The sequence below is a fragment of the Peromyscus eremicus genome, chromosome 2 (genome assembly GCF_949786415.1).
Source record: "Peromyscus eremicus chromosome 2, PerEre_H2_v1, whole genome shotgun sequence".
In the NCBI taxonomy this organism is placed as follows: Eukaryota; Metazoa; Chordata; class Mammalia; order Rodentia; family Cricetidae; genus Peromyscus; species Peromyscus eremicus.
Genome location: NC_081417.1, coordinates 113,461,700 through 113,487,628, shown reverse-complemented (window position 1 = coordinate 113,487,628; position 25,929 = coordinate 113,461,700). Strand labels below are relative to the sequence as shown.

General features: G+C 38.8%; 1 protein-coding gene across 4 annotated transcripts in view; it reads left to right on the top strand.

The window, feature by feature from the left end:
• The window catches only part of Dock7 (dedicator of cytokinesis 7), a 197,855-nt gene that overhangs the window by 123,237 nt on the left and 48,689 nt on the right, over positions 1-25,929 (top strand). For 2 of the 4 annotated variants that reach the window (XM_059254561.1, XM_059254560.1), the window contains exons 23-31: positions 5,361-5,450; positions 6,573-6,662; positions 7,576-7,671; positions 10,069-10,209; positions 10,308-10,421; positions 12,317-12,487; positions 15,523-15,662; positions 21,405-21,574; positions 23,238-23,392. In XM_059254561.1, coding sequence (XP_059110544.1) covers positions 5,361-5,450; positions 6,573-6,662; positions 7,576-7,671; positions 10,069-10,209; positions 10,308-10,421; positions 12,317-12,487; positions 15,523-15,662; positions 21,405-21,574; positions 23,238-23,392 — 1,167 coding nt within the window. The remainder of the gene's footprint in view (positions 1-5,360; positions 5,451-6,572; positions 6,663-7,575; positions 7,672-10,068; positions 10,210-10,307; positions 10,422-12,316; positions 12,488-15,522; positions 15,663-21,404; positions 21,575-23,237; positions 23,393-25,929) is intronic. The other 2 variants (XM_059254563.1, XM_059254562.1) reach the window with 1 other exon arrangement.

Below are 25,929 nucleotides of genomic sequence, written 5' to 3'. Positions count from 1 at the left end.
GTTTTTTCCTATGTATTGAATCATTTTCCTCTGTAGATAGGTGTGTTATTTCTCACTTCAAAAATTCTCTATATTTCTGCTGCTACTTTCTATGCTATTTTCTGCTACCTTTTTTTTGTGTGTGTGGGGTGGGGTCCTGGAACCAGTGCTGGGATTAAAGGAATGTGTCATTACACCATCTCTGCTGTCTCCTAAAGTAGAACCCCTTATACTTGGTATCTTTGGATCTTTTATTTTGTATACTTTGTGTCTTCAGTTCTTTTACTGTCTTCAATGAACTTTCCTATTGTCTCTCCCAAACTGCACTTGTTAATATTACACATGTTCTCCACCTTGCTAAACCCAATAGTTATGTATCCAAACTTGGTTTATTTTATGTGCCAGTGTCTTTAATTTTTTATTTTACATTACGTATTTGTGTGTGTGTGGATGTGTGTGGATGTGTGCATGTATATGCCAGTGCCTCTGGAGGCCTGACAAGAGCATCAGATTCCCTAGAGCTGGAGTTGCAGCAGGCGTGAGCTGTCTAACTGGGTGCTAGGAACCCAGTTCCGGGCCTCTGCAAGAGCAGCCCACGTTCCTAGCCTCTCTCCAAGCCGCCTCTCTGCTCCTGCCAGTGTCTTTGACACATGTTTCTTTTTCTTTTATTCAGCTTACTTGGCTTCTCAGACTTTACATTGTCTTAGTTTTCTTCATAGTTTACTGATTCTTTTAATATTCTTATCTGAGGTTTTCCTTTTCTGATAATCTCTTATTTTACAAGTCTTGTTTTTATTCAGTATTATTTATTTTATAAATGCTAGGTAAATCATTCTTCAATTTACTTTTCCTTACAGATCTCTCTCAGGGATTCCACTTAACTGTTTTTCTAAATCCTTTTTCAGATTGCACATATGTTAAAGGAGAGCCTTGGGGTTTTCTGTTTGGTTGGTTTGATTGTCTGTTTTTTCCTGTGCTGAAGGTTGAACTGAATGAAGACTTTTTGTAGGACTTCTTATCATCCCCACTATCTTAGTGTGAGGTGTTAGCAAGTCTCCCTGAATTAATGTGATAACTTTGGGATATTACCCTGCTGTTCCTTTATCTTCTGTTCACAGCGTAACATCTAGAGGGTTGCTTTAAAATTAAGATGCACAAAAGAAATTAAGTCACATTGTATCGTTCCTCTAAGCATGATCCAGCTATGACCAGCTCTCTCAGATCATGGAAGAATTTGCTTAGAAAGACTCCTCCTGGTGAGGCCTACCTAAGATTCCTGTTTAAGCCTTGTATAGCCAGTGGTTAGTGTCTTTTCCTGTTGCAGTGATAAAACACCTTGATGGGGGAGGTGTTTACATTAGCTCACACTTCCAGGTTGTGGTCCATTGTGTCAGGGGAGTCACAGTGGCAGGAGCTTTGGCGAGCTGGCCACCTTGCACCTTTGATAAAGAAGCAAAAAGGGGTGATTGCATGCAAGTCTCAGCTCAGCTTCTCCATTTTATATAGTTTAGGATCTTCTGCCCAGAGAATGGTCCTGCCTACAATTAATAGAGGCCTTCACATAACATTTAGTGTAATCCAGACAATCCCCCACAGTATATTCAGAGGGCCATCTACCAGGTGATTCTAGATTCTGTCAAGTAGATAATTAATACTAATCATCACAAGTCTACCCATTGTCAGTTGCCCCCCCCCAGCAAATCACTTTTAAACTGTAACTTGCTACCCCTTGACCCTGTAGGCTTGTGACCAAGTTATAATATAAAGTGCATTCACTCCATCTTTAAAAATCCTCATAGTGATGAATAATTCCTACCCTTTAAAATTCCAAATATCTCTCACACACACAAAAACTCACACCACAGGTTAAATACTTCTAACATATAATGACATAGAATAAGTACTCCCATCCCCAAATGGAAGAACTGAACTGGGATGAACAAGAAATGGTCCCAGCAAAGCAAAACCAGAATCCAGCTGGGCAGTGACCAAAGCCTGCAGCTCCATGTCTGGCATCTGGGGCTTCTAATATAGTCAGCTGAGTTCCAAAAGGCTTGAGTAGCTCCACCTCTCCATCTCTGCTGCCCTTAAAACACTTAGATCCTCTCCTAGGACAGCTCCCGTATGTGTCCCTGGTTCTTCTTAATTCATGGTTTTGGCATCTCCAATATCTTGAGGTCTTCATTGAAACTTGGGCTTTATCTTCAAAACTTTGTACAGTGGCCTCCCAGGGCCTCCTCCAGGGACTCCAACACTGTTGTGTATTGCTTGGCATCAGCTGCTTTCCATGACCTTCTCTGTCTTGCAACTTTCATACCTTGACAAACAGGGTCAGGTAATGGCGCTGCCAAGTTGTACTGTCACTTCAAGCTGTGGTCTGGGTTCCTTGGAACACAGCTGTCTCAGCTTCAGTGTGCTGCTCCCAGGGAAACACTTTCCTAGACAGTTGCTTTTGAGGATCAGGGAACCCATCAACTTAAACTTTAGTCTTTAAATGAATTTAGGTTTTTCTGAGGGATGAAAGTTCACCTTCAAGATATCTTTCCTATTGTCCCAGTGCCACACAGCTGCCTTCTTATCACCATCTGACTGTTCCTGCCTTGAAATTTCCTATGCCACACAAACTAATTAGTCCATTATCTTTAGATTTCAGTTTTACTCAGTTCTCATGACATAGGCAAAATGAAACCAGATTCTTGACCAAAATATCCATGCATGCCCCTCGCAGCTCAGATCCTGACAGAGTCCTTGTTACCTGAGGCCTCACAGGTCAGGCTGTCACTGTCTATTTCTTGTGGAATTCCTGTCTTCCAACCCCTGCTCCCCTCAAGAGTAGCTCATTGAGCTCTGCCTCCACCCTTCAAAGGTTTGTCTACCTACAAGATAAGACAAAATAATAGTACTGGCATTAGGCAAAAACCAACACACGCAGCTGGGTACATTTTACCTATGCCTTGTTTCTTAGAGGTCTAGAAAGTTATTACATTAGTTTCTCTCAGTAATGAATTTAAGGACTGTTATATTTTTATATATAATTCAGTTTGATAACATTTGAATTATGAATGAATGAATGAATGAATGAATAAATAAATAAATAAATAAATAAATAAATAAATAAATAAATAAATAAATAAAGGCTTGGCTGAAGCAGGAAGGGTAAGGCTCTTAGCTCTGACCTCTTAGGCTTTCATCTTTACGTTGGCTCTGTGTTTCTTATTTAATAAGATGGTTACTTCTACAGTTATTTGCTTCACAAACTAATTTACTACATGTTGTCTTTAATTACCTTTTGATGTGTAATTATAACTGTTCAGAGCATAAATGTTGTATATATGAAATATAACTGGCAGCAAACTGATATTTTATTCTGATATTGAGATTACCATAAAAATTATTTTAAAAAGGAATTATTAAACAAGGTTGCACATACATTCATGCTGGCAGTATACTCATACTCAACAAAAAATAATTAAAATACAAAATTTTAATCTCTGGGAAATTTTTGTATAAATGACTTCTGGTATCTGTCACCTTCAAGTTGTTACACTTTGACTTTCCTTAAAACAAGGCAAGACTATTGTTATTTCTATTTTGTGGATGAGAAACTGAATAAAAAAAGTCATTTATTTTAGATTTTTTAAATTAGTAAGCATGACAGCCTGTATATGAACCTTAACCCCCATCTTAGACATTGTCAAGAATGAAGGAAAATTAGTTAGGGTCTCTACTGCTGTGAAGAGATACCATGACTATGGCAACACTTACAAGGGAAAACATTTAATTAGGGCTGGCTTACAGTTCAGAGGTTTAGTCTGTTGTCATCATGGTGGAAAGCATGGTGGTATGTAGGCAGACACAGTGCTGGAGAAGCAGCTGACAATTCTGCATCTTGATCAGCAGGCAACAGGAAGAGAGAGACACTGGGCCTGGCTTGAGCTTCTGAAACCTCAAACCCCACCCCCAGTGACATACTCCCTCCAACAAAACTACACCTCCTAATAGTGCTGCCACTCCTTATGAGCCTCTGGAGGCCATTTTCATTCAAACCACCACAATGGGTGATTATGTTAATATTAATTACTTCAACTGCTCTGTTTGGGAAGAAAAGAGAGTGGAGAAAAGATTCTCCCTAAAGTCAAACCTCCAAGCAGTGGTTATTTTCCTTTCTTTTGCTTTTAAAAACTTCTCTTGAGATATTAAAAAAAAATGTACTGATGTGTGGGCCTTACCTTCGTCTACTCTGACTGAACTGTTTTGTGGTGGGGCCTGGGGCCAGCACATTTGCTTTTGATGTTGGGAATCTTCCGAAGGAGCCTACTGTCCTGACAGAGCTGGTTACCACTGTGCCAACGTTTTCTTTTCCAAGCATTCTTAACTTTGGTAGTTTCTAGTTCTAGTACATTCTTTGCTTTAATATTTTTAATCAGGTTGCTTTGGGTTATCCTTGTAATTCTTGCTCTTAAATCATCTAAACATCTGTTACAACTTGCTCCAGCTCCATTAAGCAGGTCCTCTGCCCTTAGTTGAGTTTGAAGTCAGGAAGGTGAGGGGTAGAGCACAGAATCTGAATTTTGTAAAGCATTTTTTACATGATTCTGATGATCTCTTAGGCTTGGGAAATTCAGTAAAGCCTCAGCTAACTTCACTAGGAATCAGTAATCTCTTTCAGAAAACAGTACTTCATTTCTGGTATATTTATTAATAGTTACACTAAAATTTAATGACAGTGATGATGAAGATATAATTCCTAGAGAGACATAATGTTTTCCTTATAATATTTAAATAGGACAGTACACTCTTATATCCAATGACAAATAGTACTAAAAAGGAGCACAATTCCAAGTTCACTCTTGTTATTAGGAAGGGATAGATTTAGCTGTTCCTTTGCATAATATTTTCCTTCATGTTTTCTATTCTTGAAAAGAAGGAAGAGGCAAGGTCAAACAGAATTGCAGGGTTCTTGCTGTGTAGTAACTTTGGGCTAGTGAGAAATGCAGTGAAGTTAAGATCTTTTAGCAAAGAGTGACTGTCTCCCCCACACCCTGCCTCCCTCAGTTGAGATTTTGTACCATATTTAAGAAGCATTTTGAGGGTAATGATGTAGAGATTTCTGTGGTTTGCACTTCAGGGTGCAAACTTTACATTGAAATGATCTTTAAATACTATGTTTAATATTCTTTTCTTTTAAAAAAAATAGGTTATATGATAAGATATGGTGAATGAACTAATATTCTCTATGTACCTGAGGTTTTTTTGGTTGCTTTAACAGTACTAATGAAGGACATTTTGCATTGGGAGGGCTGGGTTTCTTTAGGAATAATTCATAGCATGCACCATGTAACATTTCTCTCCTTTCCAACTGCTCTCTATTATGTGCTTAGGGTTTAGATCGCTCCAATTCCTGGGTTAACACTGGTCCAAAAGCTGCCCCATGGGGATCCAACCCCAGTCCAAGTGCAGAATCAACACAGGTGGTGTTTACATTATAGGTTTCTTTGTTGGCTGCTGATGTTTCCCTTTAGAACATTACCTTTTAGTACATGCTGTGATTTCAGTGGCTTGCTTTTTTTAATCATTAAAAGTGTGTATTTTTATTTAGCACATTTATTTAGCACATTTCCCAACTACTATGCATGAATACCACCGGTTGCACCAGTAATGCTCTCCTTTTCTGTTCTGTCTCCTCCTGCCTCCTCCTCACATACCGTCTCAGTGTCTTGTGCCTGCTGATTATGCATTAATCGTTTTATAACAGGTTCTCTTCAGGGCTTGTACATTATTAGTAGGTAATTTTTATGTAGAAAACAACCAACAGTTTTCTATTTGCTTTAAAGTATAGCTAAACATATTGTTTCCTGTGACCCTTATTACCTTATCTCTTTTTCATAATCACTAAGTAGAAAGACTGGTTGTAAGTTGAAGTTAACTATAAATAAATCTGAAGTGTACATTATGCATGTTGCCAGAGTAAGTGCTAGAAGGAAAACTCCATTGAATTTGTACTGTGTTGCAAAGTATGAAATTTGTTACAATTAAAACATGTAATTTAAGACTAGTCGCTTGATAACTAACTGCATGATTTATCAAAATATACTTCTTACTTGTGTATTGGCTTTGAAGGAAAATTCTCTTATTCCTAAAAAAGAACCCAATTTTCTGTTTAATATTATAACTGATTTATATTAGATATTGTTTATGATAAACTTAAATGGTGTTTTTAATAGAAAAAAGTAAAATTTCTAAAGTTGTAATTTTCCTTATTAAGTACAAAATTCTTGATTTCTTTTTTGTCAGACACCAGTTGAGAAGTATGTTTTTTTTTCTTTTCATATGTTTTCACTAGATATGTGCATGTGTAGATTACAAAGATAAGTTTCATTCTTTGCAGCACTCTGTTAAAATCATTAAGGTAATTCTTCTTAAAGACTAAAAACATAGAAGCAATTTTCATACTTGCTTTTAAAGCAGCTTAAAATAACATAATGAGATCAGAAATAATACAAACGGTTGAAAATTGTACGTAGTCCTTGAACTTGGAAGTCATCACTACAGTGTTAATGTTATCTGGTCATTCATTCATCTCCACTCCATAGGCTATGGATCGAAGTTGTAATCGTATGTCTTCGCACACAGAGACGTCAAGTTTCTTACAAACATTAACGGGACGCTTACCAACTAAAAAGGTAGATTCATAAGAAGACAGTTCATAGAGGGGGAAAGTAATTCCAACAATTAAAAACATGGACAGTTTCTTTACACAACCAATTTGAGTTATTAAAATAATTTTGATGTATCTAAAGATACATTTGAATAAGCAGTGCTTGTCTGGTGCCTTTTGGGGCATACCACTGTCATTTAGGGTTTTTTATGTAAGGTGATGTTTCTATCTTTGGATTGACTAGAATTTAGTCATTCAAATTAGATAATCAAATTTTAATACCAGAAAAATGTATCAACTCTTAATTCTGTAACTGCTTCTGTTTTGTTTTAAATCTCCAGGGAAAGGAAGATGAGTTAGAAAAGTTATCACTCTTAGTAAGCGATGTTGACCTGCCCCTTATGCACAGTCCTGTTAGTCCCTTCATAGTGATCTGTGCTACTTTGCAAGTGCTTTGTATGCATATCCATTATAAGGACGTTTCTGCTTTTTAAAACTACATCTTAAACACCTGAAACGTAACAGTACATAGAAAAGTTTAAATTTGTAATGGTGTTTCCTAAATTGTACCAGCAAAGTTGATGAATGTATTATATGTTCAAATATGTATTTGAAGTGCAAACAAAATACAATTTTTGGCTATGAGGTTTTGGTCTAGTTTGGTTTGCAAGTGCAATTTAGGAAGTTGTTTTCTGGCTGCCCTTTTAAAATTACATTTTACTCCAAGATAACATGTAATTTTTCAGCTTTGAACATGTCACACTGTCTTCATGCATAAGTAGTCGTTTCGTTAATGGGTGTGTCCACTGCATCATCCAGTGATTCATGTGCCCTATTCCGCTTATTCTCATGATGCCTTCATTTGTACCTGCATTATCACTTGGTTGATGTCATCAGCAGATTTCACTTTGATAATAACCTCATTTCCTTCTGGATAGCTTTTTCACGAGGAGCTGGCTTTGCAGTGGGTTGTCTGCAGTGGCAGCGTTCGGGAGTCAGCCTTGCAGCAAGCCTGGTTCTTTTTCGAGTTAATGGTGAGCAAACTGAGCATGTTCGTTAAGGCAATTTGGTATGAGCTCATTTTTTCTTTATCTTAGAAATTTCATTCCCATGTTTGCCCCAAAGCAAAATTATACATACTTGTTTCAAAATATAGAATAGAGACACCAAGATAATATAGGTGAAATTATAAAGTGTGAGTTTCATTTAAACTCTGGTTTTGATTTTGTTTTGTCTTGTTTTTCCTGGATACTTATCAAGGAAATGTGACATTTTTTTTGCTGGTCTGTGCAAATTAATAAAGGCAATGCTGTAGATTTTGTAGCAGTTATTTTAGAGCTTTATAAGTACTTACTGTTATTATTATAGGTGAGCCAGCACATAGGGAAATACTAGTTACAGCCAATTAGAAAAACACTTTTTGTTTAATTCAGTAAATACACTACAAACCAATTAATATTTTATGTCATATAAAGCATGGCTATTCTTATATACACATATACTTATTAATGAACCGAAGCAGTGAGTGCTGATCCAGTGACTATGCAGTTCTGGTACTGAGGCTACGAGAGGTTAGGTAACTTTTCAAAATATACACATGTAGGTAGCAGCACTATAATTCAAGTCCAGGCATTCCGGCGCTAGGCACCTTCCTTTTTATTTTCTTCCTTACAACTAGAAAGTCTGGATCATCGGACTATTTTCTTCCAAGAAAAATAGCATTTAATAAATAAGGAATAAAGCACAGCAAAAACAAAATAATGAGGTCAGGGAAAGAGAGGGCGGGAGGGAGCATAAGAGAGGATGAGGGAGCACAAGAGAGGATGAGGGAGGACAGGAGAGAAGGAGGAGAGGAGAGGAGGAGGGAGGACAGGAGAGAAGGAGGGAGCACAAGAGAGAAGGAGGGAGGACAAGAGAGAAGGAAGGAAGACAAGAGAGGAGGAGGGAGGACAGGAGAGGAGGAGGGAGGACAGGAGAGAAAGAGGGAGCACAAGAGAGAAGGTGGGAGGACAAGAGAGAAGGAGGGAAGACAAGAGAGGAGGAGCACAAGAGAGGAGGAGGGAGCACAAGAGAGGAGGAGGGAGGACAGGAGAGAAGGAGGGAGCACAAGAGAGGATTAGGGAGGACAGGAGAGAAGGAGGGAGCACGAGAGAAGGAGGGAAGACAAGAGAGAAGGAGGGAGCACAAGAGAGGAAGAGGAAGGACAGGAGAGAAGGAGGGAGCACCAGAGAGAATGAGGGAGGACAAGAGAGAAGGAAATAAAAGGGGCTTTTAGAATTAGTCATTCTCAGCGTTGATGGTGACCTATATTTGAGATAGAAACCTACACACGCGCGCACACACACACACACACACACACACACACACACACACACAGATTTACTAATCTTTAGAAAAGGTAAGCCTGGGATAGATAATGCCCAAAAGCTCACTTTCTCTGCTTTTATTGTGAGATAAGGATTATAGTTTTGGCTTTAACAGGAGTCTTAACATGTGTGTTCAGATTTTTTAAATGTGAGTTCAGAGATTACAGTTCAAGAGTTGGCTGTAGCTGAGCACACCTCTTACCCCAGGCCTTGTGGAAATAAGCCTGGATGCTGGGCAAAGTAGTGCACGTCTGCAGTGGCGGGCAGAACTCTGCATTCGAAGCCGGTCTGGTCAGCGTAGAGGATTCCTGGCTAGCCAGAGCTGCACAGTGAGAGAGACCCTGTCTCAGAGAGGGGGAGGAGCCTGGAATGCAGCTGAGTGGTGCAGTTCTTGCCTATCATGTGAAAGACCTGTGTTCATTTGCCACTTCATCAACAAGAAGACTTGACTATACTATATACTGTTGACACATTAGCTCGCTTTACATTTAAATGTTTAAATTCCTTATTACCATTGCTAGTGTTATAATAAAAATCCAGAAGCATTCTGTAAATTATTAACTAATATTTCATGTAATAGATATTGATGATAGTCCAGCGAAGACACGGTTTCTAACCATTGAAAACTTCTAGTTTAGGGACAATGGAATGAAAAAAAATTAGTCTTAAAATTTTTAATTAATTTTTTTTCTGTTAACATACACTGATTTTTTTTCCTTTTGTTGGATAATTTATGAGGGTGAAGTGGAAAGATTTTATTTTGTTTGACATTTTATTGGCAGATAGAAAATATTTAAGGAACATTTCAAAACATTGGGAAATGAAAATACATTTCAGTTAACTGTTAAATTACATGGTATATTTAAAAATAGCCAGAATATTTAGAGCCATTATAATTTGCATAAAATTAAGAAATTAGACAGGTGGTAGAGCACAAGTGTAATCTGGATGCTGAGAGGCTGAGACAGAAGGATTGAGAACCCATAGGTGGTCTAGGTTATATTGCAAGATGCTCTCATAAAGTAAAGCACAACAACACAGAGAACTTGGTGTACCCGTCTGCAGGTAAAGAGCATGGTGCACCACTTGTACTTTAATGATAAGCTCGACGCTCCAAGGAAAACGCGTTTTCCAGAACGTTTTATGGATGACATTGCTGCTCTGGTCAGCACAATTGCTGGGGATGTCGTGTCACGGTTTCAGAAGGTGAGGATGACCTTCCTGTTGATGTGTCTTATAAACTGAGAGTAAACTGCCGTGCTTTTCTCCACTAACATTATTATTGCTTATATTCTGTTTGCTAGGACACAGAAATGGTTGAGAGACTCAATACAAGCCTTGCCTTCTTTCTCAATGATTTGTTGTCTGTTATGGACAGAGGATTTGTCTTCAGTCTTATAAAGTCCTGCTACAAACAGGTAATACATAATCAGTAATCAAGTAACTGAAACACTGGAGTAGCTGTTTTCAGGGCTGGAGCTTCAAGAACACATTCATATACTTGTATTAAAATGGAAAAGTAGCACAGAGTTAGTTATGTGTTGTTAATACTATGGTGAAAGTACATCAAATGGTTTTACTAGGTCTACAGCAAGAGAATCCCAGAATAGCTGATTTACCCTGCTCAGTTTTTCTTCCTTCCCCTTAGCAGATAGTCAGAGAATTAGTGATGGAATGCAGCCTCTGTATGCTGTGCAAGTGCAGCATTTATGTTGAATGCACAGTTAACTGGACTTTTCCTATCCTGGGTATTATTTGTTTATTTGAGATAGGATATCATGTAGCCTAGGACAGCTCCAAATTCACTGTGTAGCTGAGAGTGGCCGTGAACTCCTGGTCTATCTCTTGCATCCTGGAGTTATGAGTGTGAGCCACTCTGCCTGCTTTGGAGTGGTCTTTAAAGTAAACAGTTTGTTGTTATTGCTGTTATTTAATTCTAAACATTAGTTTGGACTCGTGGTCAGATGTTTACTGAAGTTCAAAATGTCATGTATTACCTTGCCATTAGTAAGCTGCAAACACCCTAGACCTTGTCCACAGGCAGCAAGTATGTTTTTTTTTTTAATGTTATCAACTGATTATTAATGTTACCTTTTGGGAAATACTGATTCTTGTCTCTGAATTAGCTGCTCTAAACAGTGCAGTGACTCCATCCTTATTTTTAACGAAATCCTAAAAAATACAATGTCTGGGTTTCATTTCAGAAGTATTAAGAAATTTGAATCCTCATGGGATTTAGGATTAAAACTTATGAAGCCCTTCCTAGCTGGCCATGGATTATTTTGGAGAACTGTTGGTCAATAATTCTAGGGTGCTGGTGAGATAGTTCAGTGGTTGAGAGCACTGACTGCCCTTCCTGAGGACCTGGATTTAGTTCTCAACACCCATAGGGCAGTTCACAACAGTCTGTAACCCCAGTTTGAAGGGATCCAACGGTCTCTTCTGACTTCAGTGGGTACCAGACATGTACCTGGTACAGAGACATAAATAGAGGTGATACACTCATCCGCATGAAATAAAATAAAAATTTAAACAATTCTATTTGGCAATATAATCTTAAAATTTTGAAGACCAGTCCAATTGGATATTTTTATTTCTTTTCTTTTATGGTCAAAGAAATTACCTATGCATGGGCACTGACTCAGAGATAGTCACAAAACACTATTCTTTTCCCCAAAAATTTAAACTTTATTATATCAAAATTTATTCTGAGCCAGGCATTGTGGCACATGTCTTTAGTCCCAGCACTCAGGAAGCAGAGTCAGGCAGGTCTCTGTGAATTTGAGGCCACCCTGGCCTCCGTAGTGGGTTCCAGGACAGCCAAAGCCACATAATGAGACTCTGTCTTAAAGGAAAAAAAAAAATTACAACAGAAACCCTTATTCTGGTTTAATGACCTCCTGCACTTGTCAAATGTGGAGGTTGACTCAAAGGGTACTATACCTATTTTATATATATGTCTCCCCAAGTAGCCTGTGATACAGTTGGGGAAGGTGGACAATTATAAATTCATTAAACAGAAATGTTAAAAAGAAGGCTTTCTTTGAAGTATGATTTTCCCTTATAAAGTACATTTTTGGGAAGTGGAAATATTAATGCAATATTGACAGTAAAATAATGTGACTAAGTTAGTATAAGTCAAGTGGACTTATACTGTAGATCTTGTAGTTCTACATTTGAAGCGTTTGCCATAATTTTGGGAAAGAGTATGTTGTCATATAAACCACAGAGACTCAACTGCTGTTACTGGCATATTACTGTGGGAGGAAAAAATATGTCAGTGGTGTTCTCCTATTTATGCAACCCTTCCCAGGTGTCATCAAAGCTCTACTCACTGCCAAATCCAAGTGTCCTGGTGTCCCTGAGGTTGGACTTTCTGCGAATCATCTGTAGCCATGAGCACTATGTTACATTAAATTTACCGTGCAGCTTGCTCACCCCACCTGCATCTCCATCACCTTCTGTTTCTTCTGCCACATCTCAGGTAGGCAAAATGTGAGGACATACATATATTCATACTTATGAAAAAGGATTCAAAACAATGGGGGGGGGGGGATCATAATGTGTCATTTGGTGATTAGTTAGGTAATAGGCTCACTTTTGGGTTGTCTTAGTTAGGTTTACTATTGCTGTGAAGAGACACCATGACCATGGCAACTCCTATAAAGAAAACATTTAATTGGGGCTGGTTTACAGTTCAGAGGTTTAGTTCATTATCATCATGGTGGGAAGCATGGCATTGCACAAGCAGATGTGCTAGAAAATGAGCAGAATTCTATGTCCAGATTGGCAGGCAGCAGGAAGAGAATGCCACACTGGGCCTGGCTTGAGCACCTCAGAACTCAAAGCCCACCCCTTGGTGACACACTTCCTCCAACAAGGCCATACCTCCTAATAGTGCCACGTCCTGTGAACCTAGGGGCCATTTTTATTCAAACCGCCACAGGAGTGCTTTATAAGTATTAGCCCATCTAATTCCAAGAACAGTTCTAGGGGGGTTGTTTTGTTATTATCCATATTGGATAGCTCCAAACCAGAAACACAGAAAGTAAGAAATGGTCAAAGCAGGCTTTGAACCAAAGCTTTATTCCAGAGCCCAGGTTTTTAAGCATGATGTACAATACATCTTTACAGATAATATGCATATGTAAGCTCACCCAAGTAAACTCACTTATTTTGATGTTTTCCCAAATTGAGTTTTCTTGAAGCAGATATGGAAACCAAGTTTGAGGTAAATTCCTGTGAAATGGCTATTTAAATTTATATTCTATTTATATATTATATTTATAAATACCTTGAGACAGGAAAAGGAGTCAGACTTAAGTGAAAGCCTGCCAAGCTCGGCCTGGCTTGCTCACGGAAACTTAATGTACATTTAAAGTTGAAGTAGATACCACTTAACTTTCACAACTAAGAAAAAGATTAAGATTTTATAGTTGCAGTGTCAAGGAAGCCAAGATTTTCCTCTTCCCTAATAAAAGATACATGTTATATTCTTCATGAGTTGAACAAGCTGTTTACATAGCACATAATGTCTGATGTCAGAGTTGATCTTACACATTCCCTAATCCCATTTTAGTGGTTTGGAATGCTCAGGTGCCGTTCCCTAGGCTGGGTTGATCTGACATGTTTGTTAAAAAAGAAAATTAGACCTCACTTACAAAAACTGGAGTATTAGAGAGCCAGCCACAGCTTTTCATTTCTTCTTTTCAGTATGTCTCCTGAATCAACCTACTTCACATATCTTTCTGCCTTCCTAATGGATACATGTAGCCCTTTGTATTTTCCTGTCTTCTTCCAAAGTTGTGGCTAAACAGCCAGAGACATATTAGTCATAGGTACCTGTAGACAAGTTTTTCTTTGGGCCGCCAGCTCACGAAAATGACATGGAGATTTATTATTAATTATGAAAGCTGAGGCAATAGCTTAGGCTTGTTTCTAACTAACTCTTATAACTTAAGTTAACCCATATCTTTTTTTTTTTAAAGAACACAGCAATGTTCTTTTTTTTTCTTTTTTAAGATTTATTTATTTATTATGTATACAGTGTTCTGCCTGCATGTATGCCTGCAGGCCAGAAGAGGGAGCCAGAACTCACTAGAGATGGTTGTGAGCCCCCCTGTGGTTGCTGGGAATTGAACTCACAACCTCTGGAAGAGCAGTCAGTGCTCTTAACCTCAGAGCCATCTCTCCAGCCCCTCATGTTTTTTAATCTACGCTCTTTTACGTGGCTCGATTACCTTTACTTTGTAATGCCTGTGCTGCTTGCTCTGTCTGTGTCTCCTGGCATCTCTGCCCTTCTTCTACCCAGTGTCTTCTGTGCCTGGAAATCCTGCCTAGCTATTGGCCATTCAGCTTTTTATTAAACCAATCAGAGTGACACATCTTCACGGTGTACAAAAAGATTATTACACAGCAGGGACCTTTCCTAAAACCTCCTTACTACATGGCATTCACCTCTGGAATTCTCATAGCATTTCTTGAATTATCTTGTTCACTTTTTTGTTTAACCATAATTTTCAGATTTTAGAGACATTCACCCTGTGGGAGGGGGAGAAAGTATTCTTTATACTTAGAGTTTTCTCTACAGAATAGGAAGTCTACTGCTCTATAAGCTGTGTGTGTGGGGGGGTATGCATGTATACACACATATATACATACACATACCCCCCCACATATGTACACATATGTACACACACACACACACACACACACACACACACACACACACACACATACACATATACATGGGTAGCCCTGAATATTGAATGTATCTTGAAGGGATATAAACTTTTTTAGGACTTTAATTTCTGAAGATTTGGTAAAGAAACCACTAGAAGATAGTAATTCCAAAGACAGTGCCCCATCTTAAGTAGCTTAAGTGATACTTGAAGTTTCTCTGGAAACCAAGTGCCATCCATGGTTATGGACATTTCTCTTGTACTTTAGGGTGAAATTGTTTACAACATTGGGGTTTGCATCCACTTCTCCCCTTCAGAAGGTCATTGACATAGTAGATGATTAAGAGTAAAAGATGAAGCAAATGGGAAATTTCAATGTGAGAAAAGCAAAAATAACTTTTTGTTAATTAATTTTAGTAATAAGATTTATTTTGTTGTTTGAAATGCTGAGGCCGTAGGATCTTAAGTTCAAGGCCCAACATAGCAAAGCCTGTCTCCTGTTTAAAAACAAATAAATTCATGAGTTGAACAAGGTGCTTTCCTAAGCATTTTCTGTCTGAAGTGAGAGTTCATCTTATGCACTCATGAATCCTCTTCCTAAGGTCTGTAATCCCCAAGTAGAATCCCCCAGGCTCGGTCAGTCTGCTGTGTTTGGTAACAAAAATGAGAAAATGTCACCATAGTCTCCCACACCTAAGGTAAGAGCAGTTACCTTCTGTGAACTCTGCAGAACTTTTGTCTGGTGTGATCAGGTCGCGTTTCATTCATTGTAATGCCCCAGCTGTGGGGTGTTGGTTGCACAGCTGTCGACAGTTGAGTTCTGCCTTACTCCCCACAGAGTTCGGGATTTTCCACCAATGTGCAGGACCAGAAGATCGCAAATATGTTTGAGTTGTCCTTGCCCTTCCGCCAGCAGCATTATCTGGCGGGCCTCGTGCTGACAGAGCTCGCGCTCATTTTAGACCCTGATGCTGAAGGGTGAGTACACCTGCTTCGCCTCGTAGACTCGCAGTTTCCTTGTGGACCGTGGGACAGATCTTGCTAAGATTTTAATACTATTTCTACCTCTTTTTTTTTCTGCTTCTTTATTCTCTAAGTCCACATACTTGTTATTTCTGTATTCATTACTTTCAAGAATGGTGTTTATATTTTATTTAATCACCTCTGAATTTGAGATTAATCTACATTGATGGTAGATCATGGTTGATCAGTAGCATTTTTTAGTAGTACAAGAAACAATTGTGTATATATTAGTATATGGACTATTTCTTAAAATAACAGTAGGCAGTTTTCAGTTAAGCAAAATAGGCTAGTTTTCTTTAGTTTTCCTTGTGAGAAAAATTTATAATTTGCCATCCTACTGTGTAGCATTTTATCTTAAAACTTACTGTATCCTTTTTAGTATTTCTGCTGTTGAAAACACTACTAGACCTGACACCTCGGCTAGCCTTCTAAGGACACCGGCATTCATGTGCTCATTCCCACACACGGTCACACACACATAAACTAACTAAAGAAGACAATATTTGGAAACCAACACTGTATAATCGTGATTCATTTGGGGAAAAAAACATTTTTTTTTTGATGTTCTGATCATCTTAAGTTTATCCTGAAGTTACATGTCCTACATGAAGCCCAGGAAACAAGAACATACAACCTTAAATAAGTTTTCAGTAGATGTTTAATCTGCTTAAGAGATGAAGGAAAATAGATTCATAGAGTTCTTAACTATTACATCACGGACATAGTTGATACTGAATAGATTTTAAAATTTATTTAAATTTAAAAATTTAAAAGGCCAGACTGTCTACAAATGAAAGAAAGATTTGTATTTTTAAAATAAGGAGAATCTACATGTGGAATATATTTTAAAGAATTGGTTTTCACCAGAACTGGGAGGTTCTGAAGGGATGTGCTGTAGGCCACATGTTGAGTAGGGGTTTGTGTAGACTGTCCAGAGAGGAACGTCTGAGTGGCTGAGACTCCATGGCTGACAGTCAGTCCTGTTTGCAGGCACGTGCATTCTTATGTTCGACAGAAAAGTACAACGTCATTAAAAAGTAGTGATAAAGGTGTCCACTTTTGAGGAGAGAAGATACTCTACAGTTTCCCAAACATTCTAGCTTTCCTTAATAACTCAGGACTTTGAGTTAAAACATGTGTTTAAAAAATGTGTTTCCAGTGTTTTTATTTGGACAGGATGGCTTCAGTTATAAGAAATTGAAAATTCTTATGCAAACTGACTTTGTTAAAGGAAATATATTTATTCATATTTGGAAGAAAGGAGTTTCTTTGTGTAATTCAGTCTTCAAGTCATTAATTTCATATTTCCCCTTGGTTCCCACCAAGTTAGGATTAAATACTGTCTTTGTTCATGGCTTGCAGGAGAGAGGGTGAATGAATCCCTTTTCCCATGCAAGTATAAATCTTGCTGGTTATCCTTGTGGAGTCAGTCCCCAAAGTTGTGCAGGTTGCTAGATGGGTTAGGTCAGTTCTACTCACATGTGACCTTACACCAGATGCGGATTGTTGGCCACAGCACACAAGATGAGGATATTATACCCAACTCTAAATCAACTGTGTTGCTAAGCAGTGTTCAGTACTATGAGGCTTTCTCCATTGAGGAACACTATGAACTAATTAAAGGTTGTCACTTTGCAGATTCAAACAAACATGCCAGCTGGCCATTTGAAGTGACAGGGTTGATTTAGCTAGCTAGAATCTGATGCTGAAGTTGGAGACAGACAACTTCTTCTGAGCCATAGGGGAACATAGTTTTCATTGAATTAGGATGGATGATGGGGAAATGCATGCTGTCTAGATTTCAGTAATGTCTCATATAAAGGATAGGCAATTCCTGGAATGATATTCCTTTCCACAACAATAATCAATTCTATTAAAATGGGTTTTATATGTAATAATATGAGGCTTATGAAGGAATTTGTTACTGACTCCCTTCTTTTTAAAGCTAGAATGTGTTGATCTTTGGCTCTTGGACAGATTTCCATTGAGTCCCATGAGTAATGACCGTGCTTACTGTCACCTTTCTTTGTTTATTCAGACATTGTAGCCTGTGTGCTACGTACTAGAAGAGCACATCAGCTTATAGCTTTAGCTTTATTAGTTTGTTTCCTTCTTTTCCTTTTCTTTCCTGTGCCCACTCCGTTCATAAAGTCTGCCGCTCTCGAAAATAAACCCAAGTTCAGCCACCTCTTTCCAGCCCTGCTTCTACTGGAGCTAAATATATTTCCTTATTACATCTCTAAGATCATTTCAACACAATAGCCTGAATAGTCTTTTTAAAGTGGAGTAAGATTATGCCATGACCTTGCTTAAAATTATCCTCTCTCTTCCCTATAAGTTAAATACCACTTAGAATAAAACCCAGACTTTTAGTAATCATTCTCAAAGCCCTGCCTTGCTATTCTCTGTTTCTTAAATGTGACAAGTTTGTTCATACATTTGGGCCTTGACACTTGCATTTTTCTCTGCCCAAAGCAGCACTTGAATGGTCTAGGGTCTTCCCATAACCATTTCCTGCTTGTACTTTCTCAGGCCTCACAAAACAGGATATTCCTGTTGAGGCTCTCATTGCCCACTAAATTATAGTCCTATTCCCCTGCCACAGTCATTCTTTGCCACGCAGCTGTTTTCTCTTCTGTAAAGTGCTTCCTTGAGATTTAGCATGCACCCCTCCATTAGAATATGAGCCAGAGAGCTGACCAACATCTGTGTTTCCTGCTCAGTGTTTTTTCCTAGAGCTTTGGAGTTTGTTTGAGACTCAGCTCATCTAAGATAAACCATCTAACCTTTTAGCTTGAATGTGACAAGTTCATTTCTACCTTGGGCCTTAGCAATTGAATTTTAAAACAATGCTTGAATGACCCTAAGATGACCATATACCTTTGTTACATTCTTAGAGGTGTAGATAGAGGTCCTGGGAAGGATATATTGCCCCAGATCCTTAAGGGGAGTGCTTGTTCTTTGACTTCATCTGCTTGCTAAGTGCTCAGAATCATTCCTTGATTAGCAATAATATGTTCTATATTTAGCTAAATATGTGCTTATTATGAACTTCCCAGATAGCTAGAAAGTGGGCCATGAAACAGACTAATAGAGACACAGATTCTCTTGTCTTATAAAGAGCTGTTGTTCTAGCTTCCTGCTGCTGTGAGGAAATGCCATCATCAAAAGCAACTTGGAAACTTCTATGTACAGATCACAGTCCATCATGACAGGGCAGGAGCTCAAAGAAAAAATTGGGAGGCAGGAGCTAACCCGTCTTAATTCAGCCAGCAAAAATGGGGTAGGAGCTGGGGCAGCAGCTCAAAGGGAGCATGCTTGTGTGGTGTGCATGAAACTCTAGGTTCAGTCATCGGTACTGACTATTGGGTAATTATACATTTAATACTTCAATGTGATTGAGTAACAAAGTACATGAAAAGGCTTCATGAAAACAGTTTAGACAGGTTGGAGTCTGGGTGTGACAGCTCCTGAGCGGGTAGGAGTACCTGTCCAGGCACGAGAATCATTATGGCTCAAAAGCTGAGCCTGGGAACTCCCAACTGTGCTCGTTCTAATTAAATGCAGTGGGGTACACACAGGAAGACATAAAGTAGGAGAGGAGCTTGTTGGGAAGAAAGTACTTATGTGACGTATACATCGAAGTTGTGAGAGAATGAGGAAAATGAAAAAGAATCAGCATTGGGATTGACTCCTTAGGGAGTCTGTGAAGACTGGGAGTTGTTCGGAAAAATATCATGCAGAGACCAGGAATGAGAGCTGAAACATGTCTGTGAATGAATGTGGTTTTGACAGGATTAGAATGTATACTTTATGAGTAAACCTGTAATGAAAATTAAGATGTGCTTTCAAAATAGAAAGGCTTGCTTAAAACAAGGGAAGAATTTGGTCAGGATGGTCACTGAAAGTGTTGAAGGAAGATGGGATTCACTGACAACATGGGGAGAGCACTTTCTGGGAGAAATAGAACTTTTTCTGAGGAAAAAAAAAAACCAAACCAAAACTAAACAAACACTGTTTTATAGGTATAGGGTGGGCATATTTGGTGGCTGGAGAGATGGCTCATCAGTTAAGAGCATATCCCGCTCTTGAGGAGGGTCTGAAATTGGTTTCTAGCACCTGGGCTGTATAGCTCACAACCACCTGTAATTCCATCTCCAGGGGATCTTATGCCCCCTGCTGGTCTTCATGCCACCCTCCACACATCACATTTACACATACACATAAATTTAAAAAAAAAAAAAGATGATGATGAAAAGAAAAAAAGAATTGTTTTCGAAGAGATGAGCATGTTTAAAAGATCTGGCCAGAGCAATCCAGAGTGGCTCTTCTTGGCTAAGACAGCACTTGCACTTGAATTCTCCTGTGAGGGCAAGAGCTGGAGCTGTTGCCTGCTGAGTCGGAGGGCCAGTGGGAGCCGGAGTGGATGTGCTTTAATTAATTAGAGTGGTTTGTGTAGTCCAAGGCTGTGGAGAGAACAAATGTGTGTGTGTGAAGAGGTCAGTAACCCTTGTTCGAGTACCTGCAGTGCACTGCAGGGATTAGCATCTAGAAGAAGCAGAAGGGCCTGAATGAGACGAGTGAGCAAAAACGTGCAGTTAAAAGTAGAGATGGCTAAAGGAACCCCAGCCTGTGGAGTATATAATCCGTCAGATAGAGGATTTTTCTTTCAGGAAAAAAAAAAAAGTAATGGAGGTGGAAGAGATGGCTTGCTCATCCAGTAAAGGGGTTGTCATTGATGCATAAGGATCTGGGTGTGGGTTTCCAGCACCCACAGAAAAAGCTGGGCAAAGCAGCATGTGCCTAATCCCAGCACAGGGAAGGTGGAGACAGGAGAATTCCTGCAGCTCACTGGCCAGCTAATCTTGCCAAATTGGTAACTTAAGGGTCGGTGAGAGACCTTGCCTCAAAAGAATGAATTGGAGAACAGTTAAGGAAGACATGTTATGTCCACTTCTGGTCTCCATACATCTGCATCTCATACCCACACATGCTCATGCCTCATATCCACACACATGTGCATTACACACGCACACAAAGGGTCACGCGTATACCTGTGCCAAGTACACAGACAAAATAAAAATAGAGGAAGTAATACATTTTTGGTAAATATGAAAAGATCTGATTTGTTCAAGTAAAAGTTAAAGCTACCTGAAATCTACTTCAGAATTGTTACTGCAGAGCCAGTGAGGTGGCTCAGCAGGTAGAGTGTGTGCCGTGCAAGCTGGCGACCTGAGTTCAATTCCCAGCACCCATGAAAAGGTGAAAAGAGAAAACGGACTCCATACAGTTGCCCCCCCTGGCCTCTACACATGCATCGTGGCACATGTGTGACTCCCTTTCATTACATAATAATAATACTTAAATTTGTGTTGAAATTAGTGCTGTGTGTGCTCTTATGTTCCTTATCAATCAGAAGCACTAATACAGAGTTACCGCAAAGAGTTTGGTTTTTCTCTTAAGTGAACTGATAAAGTTCTTCCTTTTCCTACAGTATTTACTTTATACTATTTTCGAATTTATGTATTTTACTTACCTTAAAGTGAGTATTTTATAGGAATACACAAAAATACAGCTGGCAGAGTTAAGAAATTAAACAAGATTGATTGAGTGCCATTACTTACTATTTGTTTTGAAGCTATTACTAATCTCTGTGACCTCATTGCTCCTACTTCTTCATCTCTTCTTTTTAAATAGACTGTTTGGATTGCATAAGAAAGTCATCAATATGGTACACAACCTACTCTCCAGTCACGACTCTGACCCGAGGTACTCCGACCCCCAGATAAAGGCTCGGGTGGCTATGTTGTACCTTCCTTTGATTGGTATTATCATGGAAACTGTACCTCAGCTGTATGATTTTACAGGTACTTAGTATAATTAATGCACTTTTAAAGCTTGTCTAAAAGTTGTAGAAAATGACTTTTAAGGTTAAACAAATATAAAGGAAATATACCCTGGAGTTAGAGGCTCAGCGGTTAATAGCACTGACTGTTCCTACAGTGGACCCCAGTTGATTCCCAGTACTTACATGGTGGCTCACAACCAGTAACTCCTGTTCTAGGGGATCCAGTACCCTCTTCTGGCCTCTGTAGGCACCAGGCACATAACGAGGTGCACATGTACACATGCAGGCAAAACACCCATACATATAAAAAATAAAATGATTTAAAAATTATTTTTAAAATGTACCCCATAAAAATAAACTGTCAATAACCATGTCTAACTTTGTTAAGAAACCTATGAGTATTTGAGAAGATTCATTTTGAGATTCCCATAAGAAGATCTTAGGATTAATTTTAATTACGATTTTGTAGCAGTTATTATCTCTTAGGAAACACACCTTTTTTTTTAAGCATGTGTATTGTGCGTCTTTAGAGAGAATCATACTTGACGTATACTGTCCACACCGCCAGCCTTATTCACAGAGATGAGTAACTGAAATTAACTTTCACCCACATATCAAGAATTGTGTGTATTCCAAGTTAGTATGTTGAGACTATGCTGCTCCTTAAAAACTAGAACCTGCAAAGTTTCACTGGCTTGCTTTGACTATTTAGAAGGTTCTTAAATGCCCAGTTTAGATTGTAACAATTTTTAAACTAGCAATTAGCCTTATAAAGTACTTCCAGTTTAATTAAGTCAAAACCATCTCCCGGGCACCTGATGTTATTGGGAAATAACTCTTTGTAGCACATTGGCAGTGTACCCTCCCAGGGTTTGGGTCACTGAAGGGTTTCCTGCCTGAAGGCAAGAACATTCATGTCTTTGTAACCAGTTAGTTCAGGTTTCCACTAGAAAGTACTCAAATAGAAATAAGTTAATGTTTAAATACTTAAAAGGAACTTAATCTTGATGATAAAGATTGATAGTGTCTTGAAAACATGGATTTAAACTGCAAAAAAATTCAAGATTGCTACCATTTAAAAAAAACTCAAACAAGTTACATCGTCTAGAAATGTCACTAAAAAAAAAAAATTAAGGAAAAGTCACATATGGTGATGAATGATAAAATACAGATAATCGTCTTTAAAAGCTGTTTTCTACCACAATATTTTTAAATTTATTATGAAAAGTTTAAGTTCATTTTAAAAATAGACACAGTATATACATGGTGGCACTCACAGTTAAGAGACATACAAATAATTATAAAATGCAGCATTAAGACAACAGCATAAATTATTTCTGGCACACACTATAGTACTATAATAACTGTATAGCTGTCTCCTATGACTGTTAAGTGAGCTATTTAAAGTTTTAGTGTTTAAAACAAGTTTAATGTTAAAGACACTAATCGTCTCAGCCTCAGCACTTCATATTTCTGAAAGCAGAACACAATCTGAAGACACCCATTTCTCACCGTAACAGTGTCATGTTAGCAGCAAGGCTGCTAGTCACTGCAGAGTGTGAGTGGTTGAGTTTGGGAAGAGCAAAATCACACATGGGTTTTTGCCTCTGGGTGTCCTAACCCATGAGTTAATGTTTAAAAACTACTACCTGACCTAAAGTTTTCTTCTTTTTCCCTTTCAGAAACACACAATCAACGAGGAAGACCCATTTGCATAGCCCCCGATGATTATGATAGTGAAGGTGGGAGCATGATAAGCCAGACAGTTGCCATGGCAATTGCAGGAACGTCTGTCCCTCAGCTAACAAGGCCTGGCAGTTTTCTCCTCACTTCAACGGTAAAATGAACCTCTTATAAAAGTTTGGCCTTTTGGTTTTTTTTTCCTGGAATACCAAATATATACAAAGAGGTGTCCATTGTTGAGATTATTGTATTAACCAATGCAGATGTATTCTGAGCTCTATGAAAACATTCACAGAATATCATCTGCCATGTACCAAGCTGTTTGAAAACTTAACCTTGAGGCTTGTGGGATGCAGCCTGTATTTGTCGTTCAGAACTTTGTAAAGTGCCTTATTTGATGGAGCCCCTCTCCTCCATTTTTAAAACCCACTTTATCAGCCCTAAGAAATACTCTCAGACTAACAATTAGTCTTCCAATTTCATGCCTTTTAAATTTAGAGTAATTTGCGAAGATTTGTGCCTTTTTCTCCCTTAACAGGGGAGGCTATGGGAGCAGAAGGAGACAAACTCCCATGGAGCCAGTTTGCATTCTGAAAGCTTTAAATGACTTCCTTCAGAAAACACAGTAGTATATACAGACACTGCTGTGTTTGGCAACTGTTTTAATAACTTTATATGTTCTAAGTACACTTACTTTAGTGTATAGTTTAATAGTTTTAGTTATTTATAGAGCTGCCCAGCTTTCTCCACAAGATACTTTGGTAACATTTCCGTCTTCCCAAAAGGAGCCTGTGTCTGTCATCCCCTTATTTCTACAAACCCTAGCAAGATTGTAACTAATCTACTTTCCATTTGTGCAGACCTAAAGGTTCTGACCATTTCATGTAAATGAAATTGTACGCTGCCTAAACTTTGTGTCTCCTTCCTGTCACCACTCACTGTGTGTGTTTTTGAGATTTCTCTATTTATGCCGCAGCACGTACGAGTGCTTCTTTTCTTTTTTAAATTACCAAATATTGCAGCATTCTGTTGATACACCCAAATTTTGTTTATCTGTGTTTTAGTTGATTAATATTTAGATAGTTCCATTTTTCATCTGTTAGAAATAAAAAATGCCATTGTGAACATTTGTGTGCAGGTCTTTCAAGTCTCTTGGGTAGAAACCTTGGAGTAAATTTGCTGGGCATCTCTCATTTAACACTTTGAGAAGCTAAGCCCTTCTTAAATGGCATGAGCACCCCAGTCAGTGCTTATTGGCACATCTCGTGCATGAATCCTAATTGGTCTTTATAATAAAAACCCGGAGCCAGATAGTGAGGCACATGCTGAAAGATCAGACAGGCAGAGCAGCCAGCCACTAGAGAACTTGTTACCTCTGGGAATCCTCAGCCTGGAAAGGGGCTGAGCTCCTGTCTCCTCCCGCCTTATAGTCCTCTCTCTGCCCAGTCATATCACTTCCTGTCTCCATCTCCCTAGTGCTAGGATTAAAGGCGTGCAATCCCAAGTGCTAGGATCAAATGTGTGTGCCACCACTGCCTGGCTCTGTTTCTCTTTAAGACTGATCAGCCTTGTGTAGCCCAGAGTGGTCTGCCTCTGCCTCCAGAGTGCTGGGATTAAAGGTGTGTGCCACCACTGCCTGGCCTCCATGGCTAACTAGTGGCTTAGCTCAGCACTCTGATCTTCAGGCAAGCTTTATGTGTTAGATCACAAACAAAACATCACCACACACATCCTCTTGTGTGTGTTCTTTGGAGAAAGGGCTGTAGCTAAAGTTTTCCTGCCTGGCCCACGGTCAGGACAAATCTCTCTCACCTGCCAGTCCCACAGCTGCTCAGACCCAACCATGTAAACACAGAGATTTATGTTGGTTACAAACTGTATGGCCGTGGCAGGCTTCTTGCTAACTTTTCTTACAGCTTAAATTAATCCATTTCTATTAATCTATACCTTGCCACATGGCTTGTGGCTTACTGGCATCTTCACATGCTGTTTGTCATCATGGCGGCTGGCAGTGTCTCTCTGACTCAGCCTTCCACTTCCCAGCTTTATTCTCCTCCTTGTCCCGCCTACACTTCCTGCCTAGCCAATGGCCAATCAGTGTTTTATTTATTGACTAATTAGCAACACATTTGCCATACAGAACATCCCACAGCAAAGGGCTGTGAAAATCCTTTGTCTTGTTACTGAATTGAAAGAGTTCTTCATAGATTCCAGGTGCAGATCCCTTATTAGATACGTGATTCACAAATAGTCCCCGTTTTTTTCTGTGGATTATCTTTTCTGTTCTTGATGATAGTGTTTAAAATGTAACCTTTTTGGGGTTTTTTTTGCTTCTTTCAATTGTTTGTAGAAAGTTGTTAAAATTGCTGAGGTGCTTAATCCCCTACCATAACTGTCGGCCCAGCTGCCTTTCAAATGGTGAGCAATGTGCTATGTGCCTATGGTATTTTCAAGAGGACAGGCCTACCTGTCCTTTGCCAAGCATGAATTCTTATTCTAAAATTAAGGAACAATATAGGCTAACATACTTGTAAATAAATCATTATAGTACTAGAAAGCCCAAAACATTTTCTATGGGGCACTAAAAAACTGAATTCTTTTCAAGGATATGAATTGGATTGTTGCAGCTTGATGTATCAAAATACAAAAAAAAAAAAAATTGTAATTTTGAGGAGCTCCAGTTGATTGATT